The following is a 20,845-nucleotide window of genomic DNA, read 5'->3' as shown; positions in this document are numbered from 1 at the left end:
TTTACACGTCAATATACGCTCTGCTGGGTAGAACTTAACGCTTGTTGACAAATAGTCGTACTCTGTAGTAACATAAAGGAATGTGGTTAAATATTATCTAACATCACCGCATGCAGCTTACATTCTTTTGTGACACCTTAACATGCGGCTTCTAATCGGGTAAATACGGTAAGCTATACACTCGTTCTGAAATTAAATCAAGTATTCTTTAACCTGATGATGAAAGCCGTAAAAAAATAAATCAAGTAGGCTATTCTTTAACCTGATGATGAAAGCCGTAAAAAAATAAATCAAGTAGGCTATTCTTTAACCTGATGATGAAAGCCGTAAAAAAATAAATCACGTAGGCTATTCTTTAACCTGATGATAAAAGCCGTAAATGTTGAGACTTTTTGATGTTTACACACACAGCTTGTATTTTCCTAATGAAATGCACTATTATTCAAAAAAGCAAGTTCCAGAAAACAGGCTCGTAAAGCATTCCACTACAAGAACCTTTGTATGAGCCGACCTCTTGACTGACTATAAGAAAAACATTAGCACCAGTGCAGCGCACTCACATTTATTGTATATGTGCTTGAAATAACTATGTACAGGTGGGCGACGCCGCAATTTTCGAAAAGCGAAAAAGAGATGGTTTAAAAACGGGGATCAGGCGACATGGTCACTTCGTAGAAATCAACGCTACGATTTGACCACAGAAGATACTCAACAAATTACACTGCGATAAAAACAATCAGGTGTTTTTTTCGTCGGAGATCCACAATGACCACTGCGATGGGAATGAACACTAGGGGGTGGGCGAGAGAAGAAACACGATTCAAATAGAAACGACACACAATGACAACAATGAGACGCCTCCAACGTCACATTCGAAGGTCAACTCAAGGTCACCGAGCGATTGTTGGTCACCGTTAAGGATTTTGGCACTTGGGGATTTGAATTGCACCAAATTGTGCCGTGGTAATGCTTAAATGGTATTTTCTAAGATTTTGAATTTCTCGTGGCTTAAAGCGAAAGACGTATTGTCGCATGGACAAAATTTGGTGTTTCTGGAAAGGCCGTTACCCCTCAAACAGCCCGATTTCGTAGTTCATGGTTTAAGAGTTAATTATAGGAAACAGTGCACAATTGTGTCACATACATAAAAAAAACTTGACACTATTAAAATCACTTACGGCGCAATAAAAAGTCGATTTACAAAAAAATATTACGACTTGTCTTAGTGCAGAATTTATAGTTCGTCTTTCGAGGACAAAAGTCGTCACACGACCAAACACAAAAGATTGTATGACGTCACAATGCTATGCTGATGACCTTGGCGGTCCTACCCCAGTGGAAAACATTAAAACGCACATTACGTCACCTATGACGTAAGTCCCTTACGTTACACCACTACAAAAATAGATTTCCAAAAAGACTGGTGGTGCATGGTAGGAAAAATTTGAATAGGATTCATAAGGGGCAATATAGGGCATTGTTGAAATTATGGATGCCACTTTTAGATTAAATCAAATAAAACACGACTTGTCAATTAGTTACAAAACAAATTGACAAGTTTCTGCCAATAAAAATACCAGAATAAAGACAAAAACTAAAAACAAAACACATTTTTTTTATAAATGTTTGGAATACCGAAAAACAGACACACTGTTTTTCCTCTTTTCATACTGTTGCAAATTAAATGCAATTTATAAATTATTTTAAGATAAGGCAAACATCGCAGAAAAGTAAAGTCGCAAATATTAAGAGGTTAAAACCAAAACGTTTGAGCTGAAAAGTTGTCTTGGTCATCGAATGTGTCCACATATTTCAAATGTTGAAGTATAACAAAGAAATTATGGTGTTCCTAATAAGGTTTGCAAATGAAGGATAGAACAAAATGCGACATGTAGATATTATTAAAGACCGCAATAGGCAAAAATGCGACAAAAATTTAGACATGATTAAGGAAAAAATATATTTGTAAGCTAAAACCGATTTACCATTACAACCAAATTATCAAATTATGAGCATCTACACATTTTCGGGCAAAAATTAGGCTTATGCAACAGTTTTAAATACAAAACCCTAGTTTTTGTGTCTTTTTGTTAAAAACGAACAGAACAATCGACACCAAACCCTGTCGCAAAAATCCAAAATGGTTAAAAAACATTTTCCAGCTCCTTAAATTCCCGCTGTCGGTTTATTTCACTGCTTCTATTGACTTGGATCTCTTTTTCCGCTTCTGTAGGAGTTTGTTATTGGCCGTGTCGAGGTTCTTGATAGGAGTGACCTGATCATAGTCGACACGCATTGTAGCCAGGGCGTTTGCCATCTCATCCTGAAAACAATTAAACACAACAGCTGTTAAAAAGCTCAAATTTTAATCTTTTTAGTCTATAGTGCTTCTGAATTCCGATTCAGTGAAATTAATAGGTGAGCGGGGAATAGGAAGTCTTTTAAGTCCAGAAAAAAGACACTATTTCGGTAATATTCAGCATATGATCGTCTTCCAATGCAGAAAGAAACCTCGCCATGGAGTGAATACATTAAAAAAACGCTGACGTCAACACAGAACTGAAACTACTGAAGGATTTAACTTTTTACTGGGGGAAAATACCTAGACAAGCATTCCCAGGTAAAGTATGTTGCAACACAATAATGAACCCTTCAATCACTATTAACCGAATCGACACATGTACAAACGAAATTGCGACACGACCCTGCAATGTAAACTAACCGCTCGTTAAACTTACTTGGCTTTCGCGAGGGGTTTATTTACAAAAATGGTTTAATTAGTTTTCCAAATGGTAAATGAATAAAGCGTGGCTTTGAAGACTATTTGGGCCAGCATAATAATATGAAAATAACTATAAAGTTTGGATGACACTTTGGCTGTTCTAGTGGAGAATGCAAAGAAATCAAAAAGGAGAAACTGGTCAAAATATTCAACTTATGCAGTTGACGCTCAAGCGCCCAACATATTCTCATTCAAATACATTGCTTTACTTCTTCAAATAGGAGTTTAAGACTAATTAAACGCGCGTAAAGATGTAAAGTTAGTTTTTACCACAATACAAACTTTTTGCACCTTATCCCGAAGAGGCGCCAACCAATTTAGTGTAGTTTAATTTGGACGGTTAATATTTGGCTGAAATCCTACGAGCATTTTATTTTTCTGCATGTCCCATTTGTAGTGTGGAAAAAAAGAAAAGGGAAAGTGCCAATAAATTAGGGCCCTTCCAAATTAAACCTCATATTTGCATCATTTTTAAACAAAAATTGAATCTGGTTACAAAACAATTCAAGTCTCCAACGCAAAACAACATAATGCCGGATGTGTGACTTCATACAAACCCGGTCATCGCCAATAACAGAGAGAAATAGGTTTCGGACGCGGCCGATTAGAGAAAGTTTAAATTTAGAATCATGATGTGACGTATTTAGTATATCACGTCATAGCCAAACGCATTGTCCGTGGCGTTCCCAAAAACAGCTCAATCGAAAATAGACTGTTTAAATATACATCTCGTAAGCCAAGTTCCAATCGAAGCTGGAATAATTGTGAGTCCATTGTATTTAAATTTGGCATGGTTTCGTTGCAGAAAGTAAATGCCATTGTTTAATATATTAATACACCAAGTAGGGATTGGCCGAGCGAGCCAGAACCTGAGTACTCGGTACCGAGCATCGCTGTTTTTGATGCTCGGTGCCAGTTGCACAAACTGACCCGATGAAATTTGCATATTCGTGCCCTGCTGACAAGCGAAACTAGTGTTCGAAAGGGTATCCAATAACACAAAATTGTCTGTTTTTTAAATGCGTTAGATGGTGTAAAAGCGCGGACTTCTGGGGCATGCACAGCATAATACACGGCTAGTTTTATAAGGGAACTTAAGAGATGCTCGTTGCTCGACTAAACTGAATATTTGCTGTTTGGGCCAATTCTTAACACCAATGATGATGAACTGTTTTTTTTTGCGTTTTATCACTCATCAAGACTTCGAATTAACGAACACTACATCTTAAGTAGTAAACCTTTAGTATGTGCTACAATGAGTGGGTTGTTATAATCACCCAAGCTTGTGAGTAAAATGGAAAAGCAGAAGGGGATTGCATAAGTTTAATCTCTTAATACCTATAAGGTTCCCATCAGCCAAAAATAAACGCTTAGTGCATTATCTCATGACAATGCACTGCAAATTCCTCAAAAACATGTTTCTCAAGAAAAAACTGCCATAAAGTTACAAGACGTTGCCATTTTGGCAATTTTGTAAATAGTTTTAGGTCAGTGGTTTGTGTACTTGATTCGCAAAGCTTGCGTTAGGCATGTGCAGCTGCACAACAGCAGCAAAGAGGGAACATCATAAACACTAGACAGGGTGATTCATATCGCAAGTGTTGGTACAATACGGGCTTTTCAGACGAGCTATATAGGAGATAATATAGAAACTATACCTGCACTTCCGGCCATTGTGCTTCTTCCTCTTTCAAGACACGAGCGGAGAATAGAGGCGTCTGCGGCACTTCGCAAGCTCCCTGCACAATAACAAAGAATATGATAAGTAAGCTGCAGATAGTGGACACTATTTCGACATGTAAGGTCTAGTGATGGGACGATACCAGGTTTTGAAGCGAGTACCGATACCGAGTACGAGTACCACATGTATATACCTTCGATACCGAGTACCGAGTACGATTACCGAGTACTTAAGTACATTGTTGTACTTAGTTATAAATCACTGGCTAATTTATCTACCATAGTCGGGCTACAGGTGCAACACACGCACATGCGGAAAAATGTAATCTCCACACGATAGCGAAAAAAATATACGTAACCGGGCGGAACTTTTTCCCGATTTTGTGTTGTCCAAAGCAAATTTGGCATAAAGTTGCCTGTGTTTTTATGTTGTAAACCGACCTTCGGTACTCGCATGTTGGTATCGAAAACTGGGACAAAATATTTCGATACCGAGTACGAGTATCGATACCACTGAAATCGTTCGATACCATCGATACCGAGTACCGAGTACCGAGTACCGAGTACCGAGTACCGAGTACCGAGTACCGAGTACCGAGTACCGAGTACCGAGTACCGGGTACCCGTCCCATCACTAGTAAGGTCTCATCAGTGCAGCTGGTGGCAAGATCGATGCCCCATTACCATTAGAGAATGTCACAAAACAATAACTACTGTAAATTGTTTATTCCTGGTTCACACAGTTTGTCAAGGGTGTGAATTTAAAATGTTTTCACAACAAATACAAGAGAATCGTAGATTTTGATGTTTCTTTTAAAGGCGATTCGCACAACAAGCTTCAAACCTATTAGCAGATTTAAAAGCTTGTTGTGAAAAAAAAGTAACATCGAAATTGCCACAGTACTCCGAAGCACAAACGCGCAACAGTTACTTAGTAAACAATGTGGTAGCTTACCATCACCCATGGGTTGGTCATGAAATCGTTGATGCTCATTCTCTTCTCTGGATCGGTGTTGAGAAGTTTTCGGATCACCGATTTGCCTGAAAATACAATTATACGATTACAAAGATGAATATATTCATACTGGGATCAGCCCCGAAGCGTCCATGCAGACCAGAGAGCACGGCAAGCGGTCGAACTGGCGATCCCGTACTACGAAGCTGACATGCGCAGGATACAAGGCAGGAAACGGTGCTTGTGATTCGACTTTCGGCGGGTTCATAACTGAGCCTGTGTAGCTCAGTTGGTAGAGCGCGAGTCCCGGAAAGACTTCTGTCTTGGGTTCGAATCCCACCGCAGGTTAGATTTTTCTAGCCTGTGCCTTGCCATATGGCAGGGGTGTCCAAAGTGCGGCCCCCGGCGACATTTCACGTGGCCCGCGGCTGTTTTTCAATTGTTTCGCAAAAACGTTTTTGGGTTTTGGCGACTTGCGACTTCACGCAAAAGCCTTCCAGGAACTTTATTTACCGGTAAAAGCAAAGTGTACACCGTGCTGACGCAACAAAATCCCACCATTTCCTTAAATCCCGTATATTTGTGTTCAATTTAAAAAAAACGTTGGCCCGCGGGCGTCTTCATCTGGCAAAAATTGGCCCCCACTAAAAAAAGTTTGGACACCCCTGCCATATGGGAATGCTTGGGAGACCAGCTGATTCGGTATCTTGGCCTGGCGGAGTATGATATATGAATACAATCACAATATGCCTTAAAAAATTGTTTACTTAAGTTAATAGAAGGGGTCATAACCAAGTTTGCAGAATTGTACAAAAGATTGATGATGGCAACATTGATGGTTGAAACGACTTTTTACTTCAAACTACTTTCAAACCATTTCTATTTACAAAGTATGGGTTTATAAAAATGTACACACACTAGTCTGAAAAAGATGTTTAAAAGTAATATAAGAGATAATATACAATAAGTAACCAATCAAATTATTGTACATTATAGAAACGAAAAAAAACGACGTTTACCCAATCCGTAAAAAAATATTATTCCCAATAAAATGCTATTTTCAGTACACGAGGCCTAGAGGTGATATGAAATCCATAAAGGGAGTAACATAAAATGGAAGTGGCATTGACCTTAGAACGCTCTGTTTATGCAAACCGCAAAAACCATTGAGCGCGTGAATCACCTGTTATGTGGATCATTGAACGCACCACAAAGTGAAGTTCTCCAAACTACAAAACGTATAATATGCGAACGACAAGACAAGTCCATAACCACAAATTCACAAGAAACGATCGATTTTGGAACACCGTTTTTGATAGTTTTTTTCTAAGCGAGGAAATCATAAACGACCAGATATCAAACAGGTCATTATCCCAAGCAAAGGTATATACAGTTAAGGTGCTTATTATGTGTTAAAAATTAAATTAATGCGAGGTTGCTTACTTGGGGTTCAAGTATTTCAATATCTTGTTTAAATTTGTTAGCTTTCCAAAATGTGTTTTAAAAGAATAATGTGAGTTACTAATTAGACCAAACACAGGTAAACACCTATTAAAGTGAATAAAATATCGCTTCAAATATTTCGAATAAGCGTTACATGTATTAGATAGCAAAGTAGGCTTGTTTAAACCCGTTAAATTGCCTTAACAAAAAAAACTTTCCACATTTTTTCTTGTCTCTACTTCAACACGCATTTGCGAGGTAACAAATCACAATGGAGGAGTTGGAAATAAAAAACACAGCTTTGAAGTGAGATTACCGTTAGCTATCACATTTCGGGTTAACCTGTTACCAAAAACCGCCTACAGCGAGCAAGCAAGCTTTGAATTAACACAATTAACTCGCGTTTTTGACAATGCCAGTCGCGCCAGTCTTCAACCCAGGCAAAGCGGTCACGGGGGGATTCCCCAAGCGCCGTAACGCGTTGACGTCATGGCCGCTCTTCCGCGAAGGCGCAAACGGCTAAAAGGGGAATTCGCAAATCAACGAACGAGGAAGCGCAAAAACGCGGGAATTTTCCGACGGCGGGATTGCTGATTCGGTTAATTTGTTGTTTTTTAGCTTTGTTCTTGGTAAAGAATATTTTCACAACGAGAAATTGGATGTTCGCCAAAATACACTTATAAATAGAGTTTAAAACAATACTCGTAATTGACACTTAAAGCTGGAATCACCCAGTCCGTTGCTTGGTGGATGAAGACCAATGAGCCTTATAACAATGTATATTAGTTCCGAAAAAAGCATTTAGTCGTTGGTTCACTCTGTTTTTATATCTATTTTAACATTCTATTTTATAATTATATTAGTAGATATTTACACATAATGTTTTTATTTATTTTTTACGAACCTTTCTGCTGACAATGCTGTAAAAGCGAAAAATTTATATCTTTGAAACTAAAGGATGAACGACTAAATGTTTTTTCTGAACTTACATAGAGTTTAAAACGTTTTAACTTGGATAGTACAAGTTTCCTTATAAGGAACTCTTATTACAAGAAACACACAATGCAATAATGGCAGCTACAATAAAAACAACCAGATGTTTTAGACTGAAAACAAATGTTTAAGTTCCAAACAACCAAACATGTTAATCGACCATTTTTCGAAGCAAAATATTTGTTTTTGTATTTTCATAACCTACACAAATTTTTGGCTCTAGTACACACTAATTAGGTTAATTGTGCACTTTATAGACTATACTAGTTGAATGTTAAAATTCTAGTACAAGTGCTAGCAAAATAATTGAAAAACTTAAAAACAAGGAAAGTAGTGTTAATTGTATCAATGGCAATAATGCTTAACGTATATAGCGCCATTTAGAAACTTTAATCTGTTTGTAGAAACGTACAAAAATATATTTGTAGCAACGTACAAACCTTTATATATTTTTAGGAATATTACACTGTACGTGACTGAAGATAGCCAGGTCGCTTTTTGACGACAAAACACGAAATATGTAAATATACTTAATCCAACGCTTTGACTGCATACGTTTTTTTTAGATACGCACCGAAAGCTAGAAACAGGTCATACGCGGTAAATAAGACCACAAACCCCTTTGACTTGTATAGGATTAGATCCTTGACATTACTACGTTACTCTGTGATGTAAGATAGGTAAGATAGGTAGAGGGACGTGGCATTTCCCTATCACTCGTTGGACATAGCACGGAAAAACGCCAGGTCAAATGTTATGGCGGTTCATACAATGTTATAATGTCGGTATAGCGGGTTTTGAATAGGCCTAGGCCAGATTACATATAGCAGATGATAAACCAGGGGTGGGGAACCATCTTGTTATAAAAGCCACCAAACGGTTTTTTAACACTCGTTTAGGCCGCACGTCCCAGGCCAAAGACAGTGGTTTTTAAACTTTTTGACTTACAGAATGGTCGTTTCGCTATTTCTTTGTATAATTACGGTCCAACCTAAATAAAATTCCTCACTACATTTCCACCTTCACTCCAACATTCATGCTTTATTTAACCTAGAAACTCTCTGGTTTACAAAAATCAGTGATCTAAGAGCAGCTTGTGACATCACAGACAAGTTTTCGATTATGCGCAAACAATTGTTTTTTTGCATTTCGAGTAAGATTGTAGAAACTTGGTGGTCCTGCGGAAATCGGTTTGCGTACCACTATGGGACCATTGACTCCGTTGCCGAAGTACTCATCAAATAGTTATGTAGAATAAAGGTCAAAAAGTAAGTTTCTGTTTATTTTCAGGGCCATGGTACAGGCTGCAAATGTATTTTGACATACCATGCCTTATGTGGCTTTGAGGCCGCAGGTTCCCAACCCCTGTGCTAAACCACACAAATATCATTTAAAATTGGGTCTTTCACCCAACAGGTTATATTCCAAGAGTTTAAGTGTCTATTTACACAACACATGTAAAATTTAAAGTAAATTCCTCCCCTCAAGTTTTAAAATTCCCTCCTTGGGAAGAATTCATTCCCGGTTAAGAACCTTTGGTCTAGTAGGCCATAGTGATCGAAGTTTTTGGCATGGTTTCACCACTATTTTTAAATATTTATTTGTTCAATGCACATTTGATACCTAATAATTTTAGGCCTTTCATCATTTGTAATGCATTGTAGTATCGATCGGTACAACTTCCGAAAATTTGAAATTTGCAAACATTTAGACAACTTTCAACTTCCTACGAACCCAAAGTTAACTAAATCACACCATTATGACATCACACGAGAATAATTAAGACTAAAACAGCATTTAAATATAAAAATGCGTTAGAAGTTTATATTATGCCTGGCAGCAATAGCTTAATATGAATGTTTCGTGTATCGTATAGACTACGTTCATTACAAAACAAGGCCTTTGAGTTTGTGCCAGCTCGTCTAATTTCGACCGAAACTTAACTGCGAGCAACTATACACAAGTCACGAAGTTTGTAGCGTAACTGAACACATATTTAGCATTACAGTAACATACCGCATTTGGTCGAATGCAGGCCACGACCTATTTTTCCCTGCTGTATAATTTCAATGCCATGCTAATATTTTCTCAAAAACCCTGCATTTTAGCACAACTAGCGTTCTATGTTTTGCACGTAGACACTGTTGGCAATAATTTTGTTCGCAAAATGCAGCTTACAATGGAGTAAATACCGTAGTCGAGTCATGGTTGTAAATTGGGTCGGGCTTTTTGGGCCGGGTTCGGGCTTAGGTTTCTTCCAAAAAAATTGGCCTTATTCGGGCCTGACTTTACACTATGTGTCAGCATTTTTAAAATAAATTAAATAGCTAAGTAGCTAGTTGCTGAACCTAAACTAATGTCAAACAGCCCTAATACGCCTTGTTCAAGGCTAATTGTCTGTTATTGTCCATTGTGTTGGTTATCTTGGTCTTTCCTGAGGCTTCAATGCTATATGCCTGTGAATCGAAATTTCGGGACTAAATGGGCTTCTTAAAAACGATTCGGGTTCGAACGGGTTTCGGGCTTGTACTTTCGGGCTCCGATTTCAGCCCCGTTTACAACCCGAGTCGAGTTACAGGACTATACTACCCTTTGTTGAGTGCTAATCAAATGGGAATTGTGTTTTAGTTAAGAAACTACACCGTATACAGCTATTCAACTCACATTCTTCCGATACGGCGCTCCACTCTGGGTCAGGGAAGGAATATTGACCGTTACGGATTCGAGTCTTCATTCCTGGTGAGATGGCGAGGCCGTGATAACTGTAGAAGGGTGGAAAGCCACAGATTCTGCGGAAAAAAGAAAGAGTCGGTATTACGGTATTAGAGTAGCGTACGAAACTGATGGATTGAACTATGGAAGAGCAGTAGGTTGAAAAGACTCTAGTAACGTATTTACTCAAAATATCGAGTATACTGAATAAATGTTTCTTGGGTTTGGGCGAAGGTTTATAATTGACATAACACTAGAATCTGGTCTAATTTGCCCTTGTTAGGGCATATATCCGCAGATTTTCCATACCATGCGGTATCATGCGGTATTTAGTACCACCCTATTCAATATATTCACAAATTCACATTAAAAACTGTGTAAATATCACACACATCATATGGTTAACTGCAACGTGACCTTCAAAACAAGCAACGCGCGTGGGACAACAACAAACAGTAACATCGATTTAAGACAGGATCTTCGTCACGCTTTAACATAAGGCAAACAGAGACACACAGGGAACCGTAGGTCAGTAACACTTGTTTGCAGTCATTTCAAGGCGCCAACATGGCATATAATGACGCCCCTTCATTTCTCCTATATGCACCCGACCCGTTTTACGCGTTTCAGTGCATTGGTCGTGCTAATGAGAAAGTTTGCTATGGATATAGGTTATGTGTGTAGATGTGGCTTCGCATGTGAACACATGTCTAATGACAAAATGATAGTCATGGTACATAGTGCACGAGAATTAGTGCTCGTAGCCGACTGGATCGCCTAAGGTTTTACTACGGCACAGTAAAAATTCTTCCACCAATTTTCAGTTACAATCCCCAATTATGACCGAAATTTGTTTTTCACAATGAATTCTAGTCCATCACAAAATGGGAATTTTGTGCAAAATAGGACACAAGAAAATGAATTGTTAGTTTTCAAAAATACCCATGGTCACTCTGACTAGTATATTATCGTCAAGGCGCCTTACATTAAAAGACAATTAGGGCAGTGTTTCTTAACTTGTGTGCAATTACCCCTACAGGAATAATTTGACATTTCTAGCGGAAGATTAGTTTTTATTTCTGTGTCGTCATGTTTTTGTGACGTAAAAGTTAGTAAAAAAACTGTCCCTTTAGAAAAGAGGATTTGTAAGCTTCATCTAATTCTTTTCAAATTGTGTACAATAATAAAAAGGTTAAGAACCACTGAATCGGGGCAAGAAAAAAAAACTGCGCTCAATGATTATACAGTTAAAAGTGAGTGAAGTGTTTTTCATTGACAGAACGACGCAACGGAAAGCGATTCATCAGCAGCCGAAGAATTTAATTTCTCTAAAGAAGCAAAGGTTTTCTGGGATGAGCATGTTATACAGTTTGTTTCGAGTGATTTTCTCTTTCACTTTCGATACAATCTAGTAAAATTTGCTCAAAAACGAATTTCCTAACCAACTACACGAAACCTACAAATTGTTTTCAAATCGATCCTCAAGGCACTTTCGAGTTTATCAAATTTGCATATTATCAACAACACCATTAATACTACAGTGCAAAGTTTTCTTAATTACAGCGAAACTGAGCTACAACGAATTGAGTTTCCTACTGTATTAGCAAGTAAGCGATCGAAAAGGGCGAGGTCAGCGGAAATGAAATTAGCATTCTTCAAATAAGTTTCTCCTCGCTTTAAGTTCTAGACCACTTGTGACGTCACAGACGAGTGTGTTTCACACCAATAACGTTTTCGTATTCAACCAGGTAATTGGTTTTCAATTGTAATTTAACTGGTGGCTAAGAAACAATGAAATACAAAGCATAACTGGACAAAAAACGGACGGAAAAACCATAAAAACTGGTTGCTCGTTGGGGGCCTAAGCGTTGTAGTTGCTAACATATACAAACAAAAATGGTACTTACAAAATGTACATGATAACTCCGATTGACCACATGTCACATGACTTGTCGTAGTGCTCGGGGCCCAATACTTCGGGAGCTACAAAATTAAAAAAGCAAAACTAGTAAATAAACTCGCAAAACATACTTTTACGGTTTACGAAATTAACACAAGGCACTTGGTTAGTGAGAATATTCCATTACAAAATGTGGTAAAAGTCTTTAGCACAATAGTAAATGCTTTCATTAGCACAATATTGAGATTTACAGCTACAGTTTTTGTCCAGCAGTTATTCCGCCCCTAGGGGGAAGTTTTACCTGCTTTACGTAAAAATACAAGTAAACAATGTTTAAGCCAATAGATGATAAGCTGCAGACAGTGCACACTGTTTCGACTTATAAAGTCTCATCATAAGCAAACAGTGTTGTTAAGAAACTCTAAGGGTCATTTTTTTCTTCGAAATCGGCCAAGGTGCAGAGCGAAAGTAAAATAGCTAAAATCCTTTAAATTACATTGAAAGAAACTTTTGTTGTTTGACACATTGCTGCTAAATAGCGTGCTTTTTGCAAGCACATAACCAAAAGAAAATCAATGTACTGCATTTAATGGTTTCTCGTTTTGGGGAGTGATTCAAAGCGTGGTTTTCAAACGATAAAAATCAAAAACAAAAACAAACCGCTTCCTATATGTGTCTATGAAAGTATTATGGCCAGCGGCAAGTTTTGTAGACTTGTCTCGTAGTAAATTTGTCTGCGAATTGTCATTTAAACTTTACATCATACGTACATTGTAAAACCCTGCTGCATTTAAGTTAAACCGTTAAATGAGGGCTATTAGATAATAAAAAAGTTTTCAGATTTTCACTATTTCAGATTTAAACGCAAAACAATTTCGCTTTAATAATTGGCGAGAAGGAATAGCGCACGCTTCACGTAAAATCATTGGTTTCCATTGCCCGACGTATGCGGTAGCTTGTCATTGGAATTTAGACTGTTTCTACTTAGAAATCCTTCTGTATCGATACCAGAATTGTATGTATTAAGGAGAAACGACGCATACTTACTCTTTGCGCATTAGAAAGCAAGTGCTGAGCGCAAAATCCTAACCATTAAAAATCCTAACCGATTCCACGTATCAAACAATCCAAATATTTTCTTTGTTATTTATAGTGACATATAATGTATACACATAAAATATAAAGTGATGGTATACATGTATTGAAATGCTATTTTAACGACGCGTTATATATTTTTTCTTTTCAATACATGTTGCATGGCAATAAAAAAGCCACATACACGCATTGGTAGGTTTCATTTCATGAGCTTTTAGTTGGCTGTCTGATTTTCAATCGTTAGCACCATAGAGTTGTAAACGTGCCTGAAACTGGGGCCTAAACCCGAAAGTATAAGCCCGAAACCTGGCCCGAACCAGAATCGTTTTTGAGAAGTCCGTTTAGGCCCGAGGGTTTGATTGACAGGCGTACACATTGAAGCCTCAGGAAAGACAACAAAGACGACTGATCTTGAACAAGGCGTTTTAGGCCTGTTTGACATTAGGTCATGTCTAGCTACTTTAGCTTTTTTTCCAAAAAAAATACTGACACAGAGTGTAAAGTCAGGCCCGAATCAAGCCCGTTGTTTGATGAAACCTAAGCCCGAACTCGGCCCGACTTACAACCCTGGTTAGAACATTAGTAAGCCTGGCTTTAAAAAATTGGCTTTAAATGGACTTAAAGATATAATTTCACTACGACAAAAAATACTGACGTAATTTGCATCGTAAATGTTAGGTTTCTTTTCTTGTAAACCGTACCCGCTTTTACTATTACAGTTAGTTCAATATGTAAGAAAAATTAACACGTTCTTACCGACATAGTACGGGGTGTAGCATGGTGTGTGTAAAGCGTTCATACTGGTCGTGTGTTTTGCAAATCCGAAATCAGTTAGCTTAAGAACCGCCCCAACACCTTTACACGTGTACAGCAAGTTTTCTGGCTTTACGTCGCGATGGGCAATGTTGTTGTCATGGAGATGCTTAATGGCGCAACCGATGTCTTTCATGATCTGAGCAGCCTCTGTAATTCCAACGAAAAAGGATTTGTTATTTTGTCACATATTCTGCCTCTTATTAATTTTTACTTTAAAACTTGCTAATTTTTGCAACATGACAGTCTGTTTCCTAATTTATGTTTTAATGCATTTTATACATATTGGGTAAGGATATTGGTGCAACTGAATTTAGGTCAGTAAGTAGACATAGTGATACACAGTTTTATTTTTGAGTGTCGTGCTAAAAGAATAAAGAAAAAAGACATTTAACACCAAATTGTACACGATTTATTGCCAACAATGAAATTATATAGCTCAAAAAATGCTAATTGTTTAAATAGAAATGGTTACTACATTCGGTATGAGCATTTGCCGAAAGTTTGAAAAATAAAGCATGTCACTCTTTACGTATTTTTGGGCCGTTATTTTCACCATTAAGGTTACTACATAGTTATACATAGTTATAGTTATATAAAGACACGTATGAATGGAAATAGTGAATTTTACACCCAAGCGCTGAGGTTTTGTGAAACAATAAATTTTACAAACACAATACAAGTGTTGAATCAAACAACAGCTACCAATAAGGCATATTAGCTCATCCTAATTCTTAATCCTCAGGTTTGATGTATGTTACAGCACGACAACAATAAAAACACTCGAACAAAAAAGCATAGGTATCGTATATCTGACGTACAGTCTCAAGCCGGAAGACGACGGTCGCTTGATAAAATCTTACCTCGTTCAGTAAATGCAGACTCGGCCCGCTCTTGGATTTGATTAAAGAGCTCTCCCCCGTGCATCCTGTGTGTATGAAAACACCACGGTCACATGATGTACACGTAATGCGCCGTGAAAGCAAAACCTTACGTCACTGGCACATGAAAGTACGAGAATTTTTTTGGACCATGCCACAATGGGTTTGACCTGGTCACGGATGACTGCACACAGCTAGCTCGAAACCAATGTTATGGCGGGTTAATTGAAATTTCGGAATTTAGCCTTAAATTGGATACTGATAACTTTCGTTAAGTCGTATAACAATAAAAATTTGCCGAAACGTTTGGACATTAAAGCATGTCGCCTTTTACGTACATTTGGGCCGTGATTTTCATCATTAATCGTATGACAATATTTAGCATTTTTGCATAGGTGTTACGACCTGCAATTTCGAAATGAATTTTTGTACAGCAAAGATTTAAGTCAACTTAAAAGCTGAAGTTGATGCAATATGCAAAACATAAACCGTAGTGCTAATTTAATCTATTAATACCCTTTAAGGTAGGGCTTATATCCATCTTTTTGCTCAGACAGCTACTGTATACCGAAAGTGGCACCCTTACACAAACAACGGAAGCAGACGGTTAAAGTCAAGCCGTGGGCCAGACTGATAGAGGAAACGGCGTTGCAAGGATCTAGCAAACAACACATCCACTTATCGACACGCGAATAACGTCATGGCTATACTTGGGGGACATACACATACAGTACAACTGCCAACACAGGTGCTAAAGGCCTAGAATGAGGTGATGTAATAAGGCGGGAATAGCAACGTGCTACAGGGCTCGCGTGTCTGGCTTAGCAGAACGCGAATGTCTTCTTGATAAAGAGCTGTTTGTTTTTCCGCCGCAGTGTCAACAGGAGTGCGTGTACGACAATTGTCACACGACGTCAATTCGTGTGGCGTGCAACGTACTACCAATAGAGATAGAGTAAAAATCGTTTGTTGTGCAAAAATATATTGCTTCTATAATTTGTCATATAGTCTGGACAATAATGCACAGTATATTGTGGCGTACAAAAGCAAGCTAATAAAGTACAACTTTTTTACACTCCTTTTGCCCTATACCAGTGGTTCCCAACCTTTGTCGACAAATTCCTCACATAACAATTCAAAACATTCGCATTCCTCCACAATAGACTACATAGTAGATTCTAAACCATACTAAGATCATTTAAAATTAGGTATTTTATCAACTTCACAGGTTATATTCCCAGAGCTTAAGTGTCTACTTAGTATTCACAAACCACATGTACAGATCAAAGTTAATTCCTCCCAATAAGTTTTAAAATTCCTCCCTTGGGTGGTTGCGAACCACTGCCCTACACCACTAACACCACAAATGTAAACAAAATGCTTAGGGAAACCCACTCCGTGCATTCAGACATATGTGCTATGAGGCGTAGGTTAGCAGACAAAAAGTCAACACATGAAAGACAACGCACCATTTTGGGCTAATGTTTTCAGCAAACAATAGTCCCTTATGCAACACACAGTTAAGTCTATCCAATTGCCTGGTAGTGGTAGAATTGGGGGTTGGCAATTTCTTTCATAACGTACTTTGACAGTGTATTGATGAAGGGTTACTCAAAGAACGGGTAGGATTGTTTTTCATGCATGACGTCAATGGGAAAGCTATTTACGTCTTAACGATGCTGCGCAACGCTGCAGACAATGTGGTTGCAAGAATACTTTAAGTTATTGTCTGTGTATATGCATATTGGCCACGTTAGAACTATTTACATCACTTGCTTGGTTGTGGTAGGACGTATTGTCTAATGGTAAACTTGGAATTAGTAAAGTAAAGTAAAGTGTTACGAATGGCAATGCTACGTTACTTTAAACGATGTACCATGCATTAGCATTAGGCGTCAGAAACACAACTGAAATATATTTGAAACAGACCCCAACATTGCGGTTGCTTGCATTTACATTGTAAAAAGCCATTGTAGGCCACACAGCTGCATAAATATACAGCATTTACCCGCTATAACAAAAGTTTACTAAACAACATTTTGTGATTGGTTACACTTATGCTTTTATCCGAAGGCGTTTACCAAGACCGGAAGAGGGCGTTACAAAGTGAACACAAACAACATTTTCACACAGGCCAGTTCACAATTATTAAACCAATGCTTATCATGCATGTTCTTATCTATGGGGAGGCCGCCTTAAAACCACGTTCAATTGCGATGCCTTGAGTAAACACGCGCACGCACGTCATTGAAGGGTTCAATTTGGGTACAAATGACAGGATGGGCGCAAAAGACGTCTAATACATAATGCTGGACCTAGACATTAAAATGCGATGCGACATTAGGTTTCAGTGGCCAACAATTTGGCAACGTTTTTTTACCTAATTGTACATATAATACAGATGATTATGATATAATATTATGTAGGTACACCCACATTTTCTGCAAATTTCAACTAACAGTTTGACAAACTCTTGAAAAATGTGGAAATCTGGCTTGGAAAAACATGCAAAATTGATAATTGCCAACTTTAGAATGTTATTTGTTGTTTATTGCTCAAAGTGTAACCTTGCTGAAGGCATAAACTTTCATGTTTGAGTATTGCAACACTTGCCATGTAAAGTCAGTTAAAAGGGGCGTGGACATATTTTATCACACGCTTAATGCCCTGCAGCAGAAGTTTGACATAGGTAGATATGACACAATTTTTCAGTGGCAATTTGTGTCAATTTTCACCAAGGTGTTAATTACCACACATGGCCAGTTGTCAACACATGATAAGACAATGTCAAGCACATACCACAAAATGTTTTTTTGCTCTAAACTGCAGTTGTTTCGTGAAAATTTATCAAAACTTGATGATGTTGGTAGCATATAAGGTATTTATATGGCATTTTTGAAAGCGGTCAGGTGGACAATGAACATTTAATTTAAACTTTCCTATGCAACATATTACATTTCTAGTTCATGCTTAGAAGTGAAGGGAAATTAAGCCTCTCCAGGAGACATGTTGGTGTTGACTCAAATAACGACTTCATTATACCTGATGTGACTACAGATACTGCTTCAGTAATATAAAAATGCCTGTCTGTTATATCACAGGAAATAGGCCTGGAAGGGATTGTCCAACATGAGATTATAATGTTGGTGAACACAAATGAACCCTGTCTTGTGTAACACATCGGAAAACATACTCTCTTCCTGTGTTTTGTTTTTCAAGAAATGACTGGTATAATTTACAGTTAGACCACAGGAAAGACAGTAATCCATACACGAAAAACAAACGATTCATCTAAATCATTGGCCCAAAACAAATATTCAGTAACAAGGATAGGCATTTTAGTTTCTTCGACCAAAAATAGTTCTACTAATAATATTTTGGCTTGTAATGTACAAAATCTGCATGATTATACATGTTTTTGGGTTTACCAACCTTTTAGGCACTGCTTTTTGAGAAAAAAGTTTGTTTTCACATCGAAACATTGCAACAGGTATATATTTGGCCAATCTTATTGCAATTGTATTTACCTTTCCATTATAATAACAAGACACTTCTTTTCTCTGAAGACATTTTCATAGACATCAATGATTTTTACAATGTGTTGACACCCTGATGCTCTCCAGTGCAAGTCAACTTCTCGGCGAGCTTTCGGACTGTCATGAAGCACCTACAAAATTCACAGACAAATATAGTTGGTCCAAAGAAAGCAGCAAAATAAAACAAACCATTCAAATTTAAAAAAGTCTGAAGTAGCATATTGCTAACAAACAACAATGCTTATTACTTGCTGAAAATGATTGCAGTACAACCTTGTGGTGGTTTGTTGTACAAACAGTACAGCTCCATAGCTCATAGTTCATTATTTAATAGCATGTTATCTAGTATTGTGGCGACATACAAAAACATACTTTCAATGCACACTTTTGTCCAGTTTTTCTATGCGTGCAGCCAAGCACTTTTCCATTGATTCCTAGTCCAAGGACATCGTTTGAATGTACTTTGTAGTCTTGATCTAAGGAATGCTTCTTCACATTTAACTGGTGCATTGTCGGCGGAAAATTTACACTCATAATTAAATAAAGTTCTACAACACTGCGCTTTCTGCAGCTTTATGTACAGCAATAAGCTGTTGGTGAGGTGGTTAAAAACGGTGGTATGATAAAAACTTCTCACATCCCAAACTCAATCTGCAAAAATGTATGCTCAATTTATGCTTGGTCTTGATTTCATATTCTTTTACATGAAAGGCTATATAAAAGCAACACCAGGATTACAGTACAGATAACACTATAATAAACAAACTGGAATAAAACTACTGCATTGTAGTAGTAGCTATTTGCTCATCAATACATAACTGTGGCATTGCTTATTATCACAGTCTTTAGCTACAGAGAACATGCCACAGAATATCGATATAACTCTACACAAATCTTTTTAAACTGTTGTAAAACTATCTATCTCATGCAAATTTTCAAAAGTCAGGTTTAATTAAAAGTATTATTGAAGAATAAATCTCTGACAAAGTAAGCTTTAAATTAGGTCTTGCTTCACACAGTTGACCTTTATTTAGCACTTTAAATGTGATTAATTTGCACACAGACAGAGATGATGACATTTATATGATCAACATGTGACAGATAGTAAAAATATAATGCTAAGCAGCAACATGGTGGCAATTTTTTATTCCGGACATATAAAAAGCTAACTAAGTTTGAGGTAAACATTTCAAAAAATAATAACTTTTCATTGTAATCACAAGTCTTGTGCTAGAAACGAAACAAGATGTCAAACTAGCCGTCAATAACTTGTCTAAAAATAATCAATTTGTATCATCATGCTATTAATTATTAATTACATTCCTTGAGAAACCATCAACACGCAAACCCTTGCATGATAGCAACATTAGTTTTTTTCTGTACTATATGAAAACAATCATTTTGGAATTAATTTAAAAAAACACATAAAAGTGTTATCGTAAAGGGTTAAATTATAACTCCTATAAAATTTCAAACACTAACAGAGGGTAACACTAAAAGAAGAAAAACGCAAACGCAGGAAAAGCAGGAAATCAACACTGAAAGCAGAAAAGAAATGAAAAGCAGAAAAAGGGGAAATTTGTGTTTTCTAAAAGAGGGAAATAATAATTGCAGAAAAAAAGGAAAAGAGTGAAATTTCTTGTTTTATAAGATTTTGAAATACACAAATACAGAAAACAGAAATTGTTTCTTTAATTGTTTTTTAAGTCATCAGTGTAAAATCAGTGTAGACACTATTATATCACTTTCCAATGGTTTTTTATGAGCTAGATTGACATAAAATACAAATAAAGAAACATTTCCCTTTTTTCTGTATTTCGAGATCTTATGAAAAAACAAATAACCTTCTTTTCCTTTTTTTCTGCAATTATTATTTCCCTCTTTTAGAAAACACAAATTTCATTTTTTTCTGCTTTTCCTTTCTTTTCTGCGTTTAGTGTTGGTTTCCTGCTTTTCGGCCTTTTCCGTTTTTCTGCTTTTAGTGTTACCCACTAACAAAGCCCAAATTCGGTTATTTTATAAATAAATGGCCTTATTTTAGTGGGATTGAACATC

The 20,845-nt window shown here is 37.2% G+C and overlaps 1 protein-coding gene across 1 annotated transcript; it reads right to left on the bottom strand.

Moving 5' to 3' along the window:
* Positions 1–546: 546 nt before the first annotated feature.
* LOC145222835 (MAP kinase-activated protein kinase 2-like) lies at positions 547–19,462 on the bottom strand. The gene is made up of 9 exons (XM_080089051.1): positions 19,163–19,462; positions 18,782–18,921; positions 15,237–15,301; positions 14,317–14,523; positions 12,473–12,548; positions 10,518–10,642; positions 5,418–5,503; positions 4,441–4,521; positions 547–2,323 (listed from the first exon to the last, which is right to left on the bottom strand). Exons 1-9 carry the CDS (start codon positions 19,322–19,324, stop codon positions 2,186–2,188), a joined length of 1,080 nt encoding a protein of 359 aa, XP_079945177.1. The 5' UTR covers positions 19,325–19,462; the 3' UTR covers positions 547–2,185.
* Between the last annotated feature and the right edge of the window lie 1,383 nt (positions 19,463–20,845).

This window comes from Phallusia mammillata, chromosome 4 (assembly GCF_965637545.1).
Source record: "Phallusia mammillata chromosome 4, kaPhaMamm4.hap1.1, whole genome shotgun sequence".
NCBI classification, from domain to species: domain Eukaryota; kingdom Metazoa; phylum Chordata; class Ascidiacea; order Phlebobranchia; family Ascidiidae; genus Phallusia; species Phallusia mammillata.
This window is presented reverse-complemented; position numbering and strand designations above follow the sequence as displayed.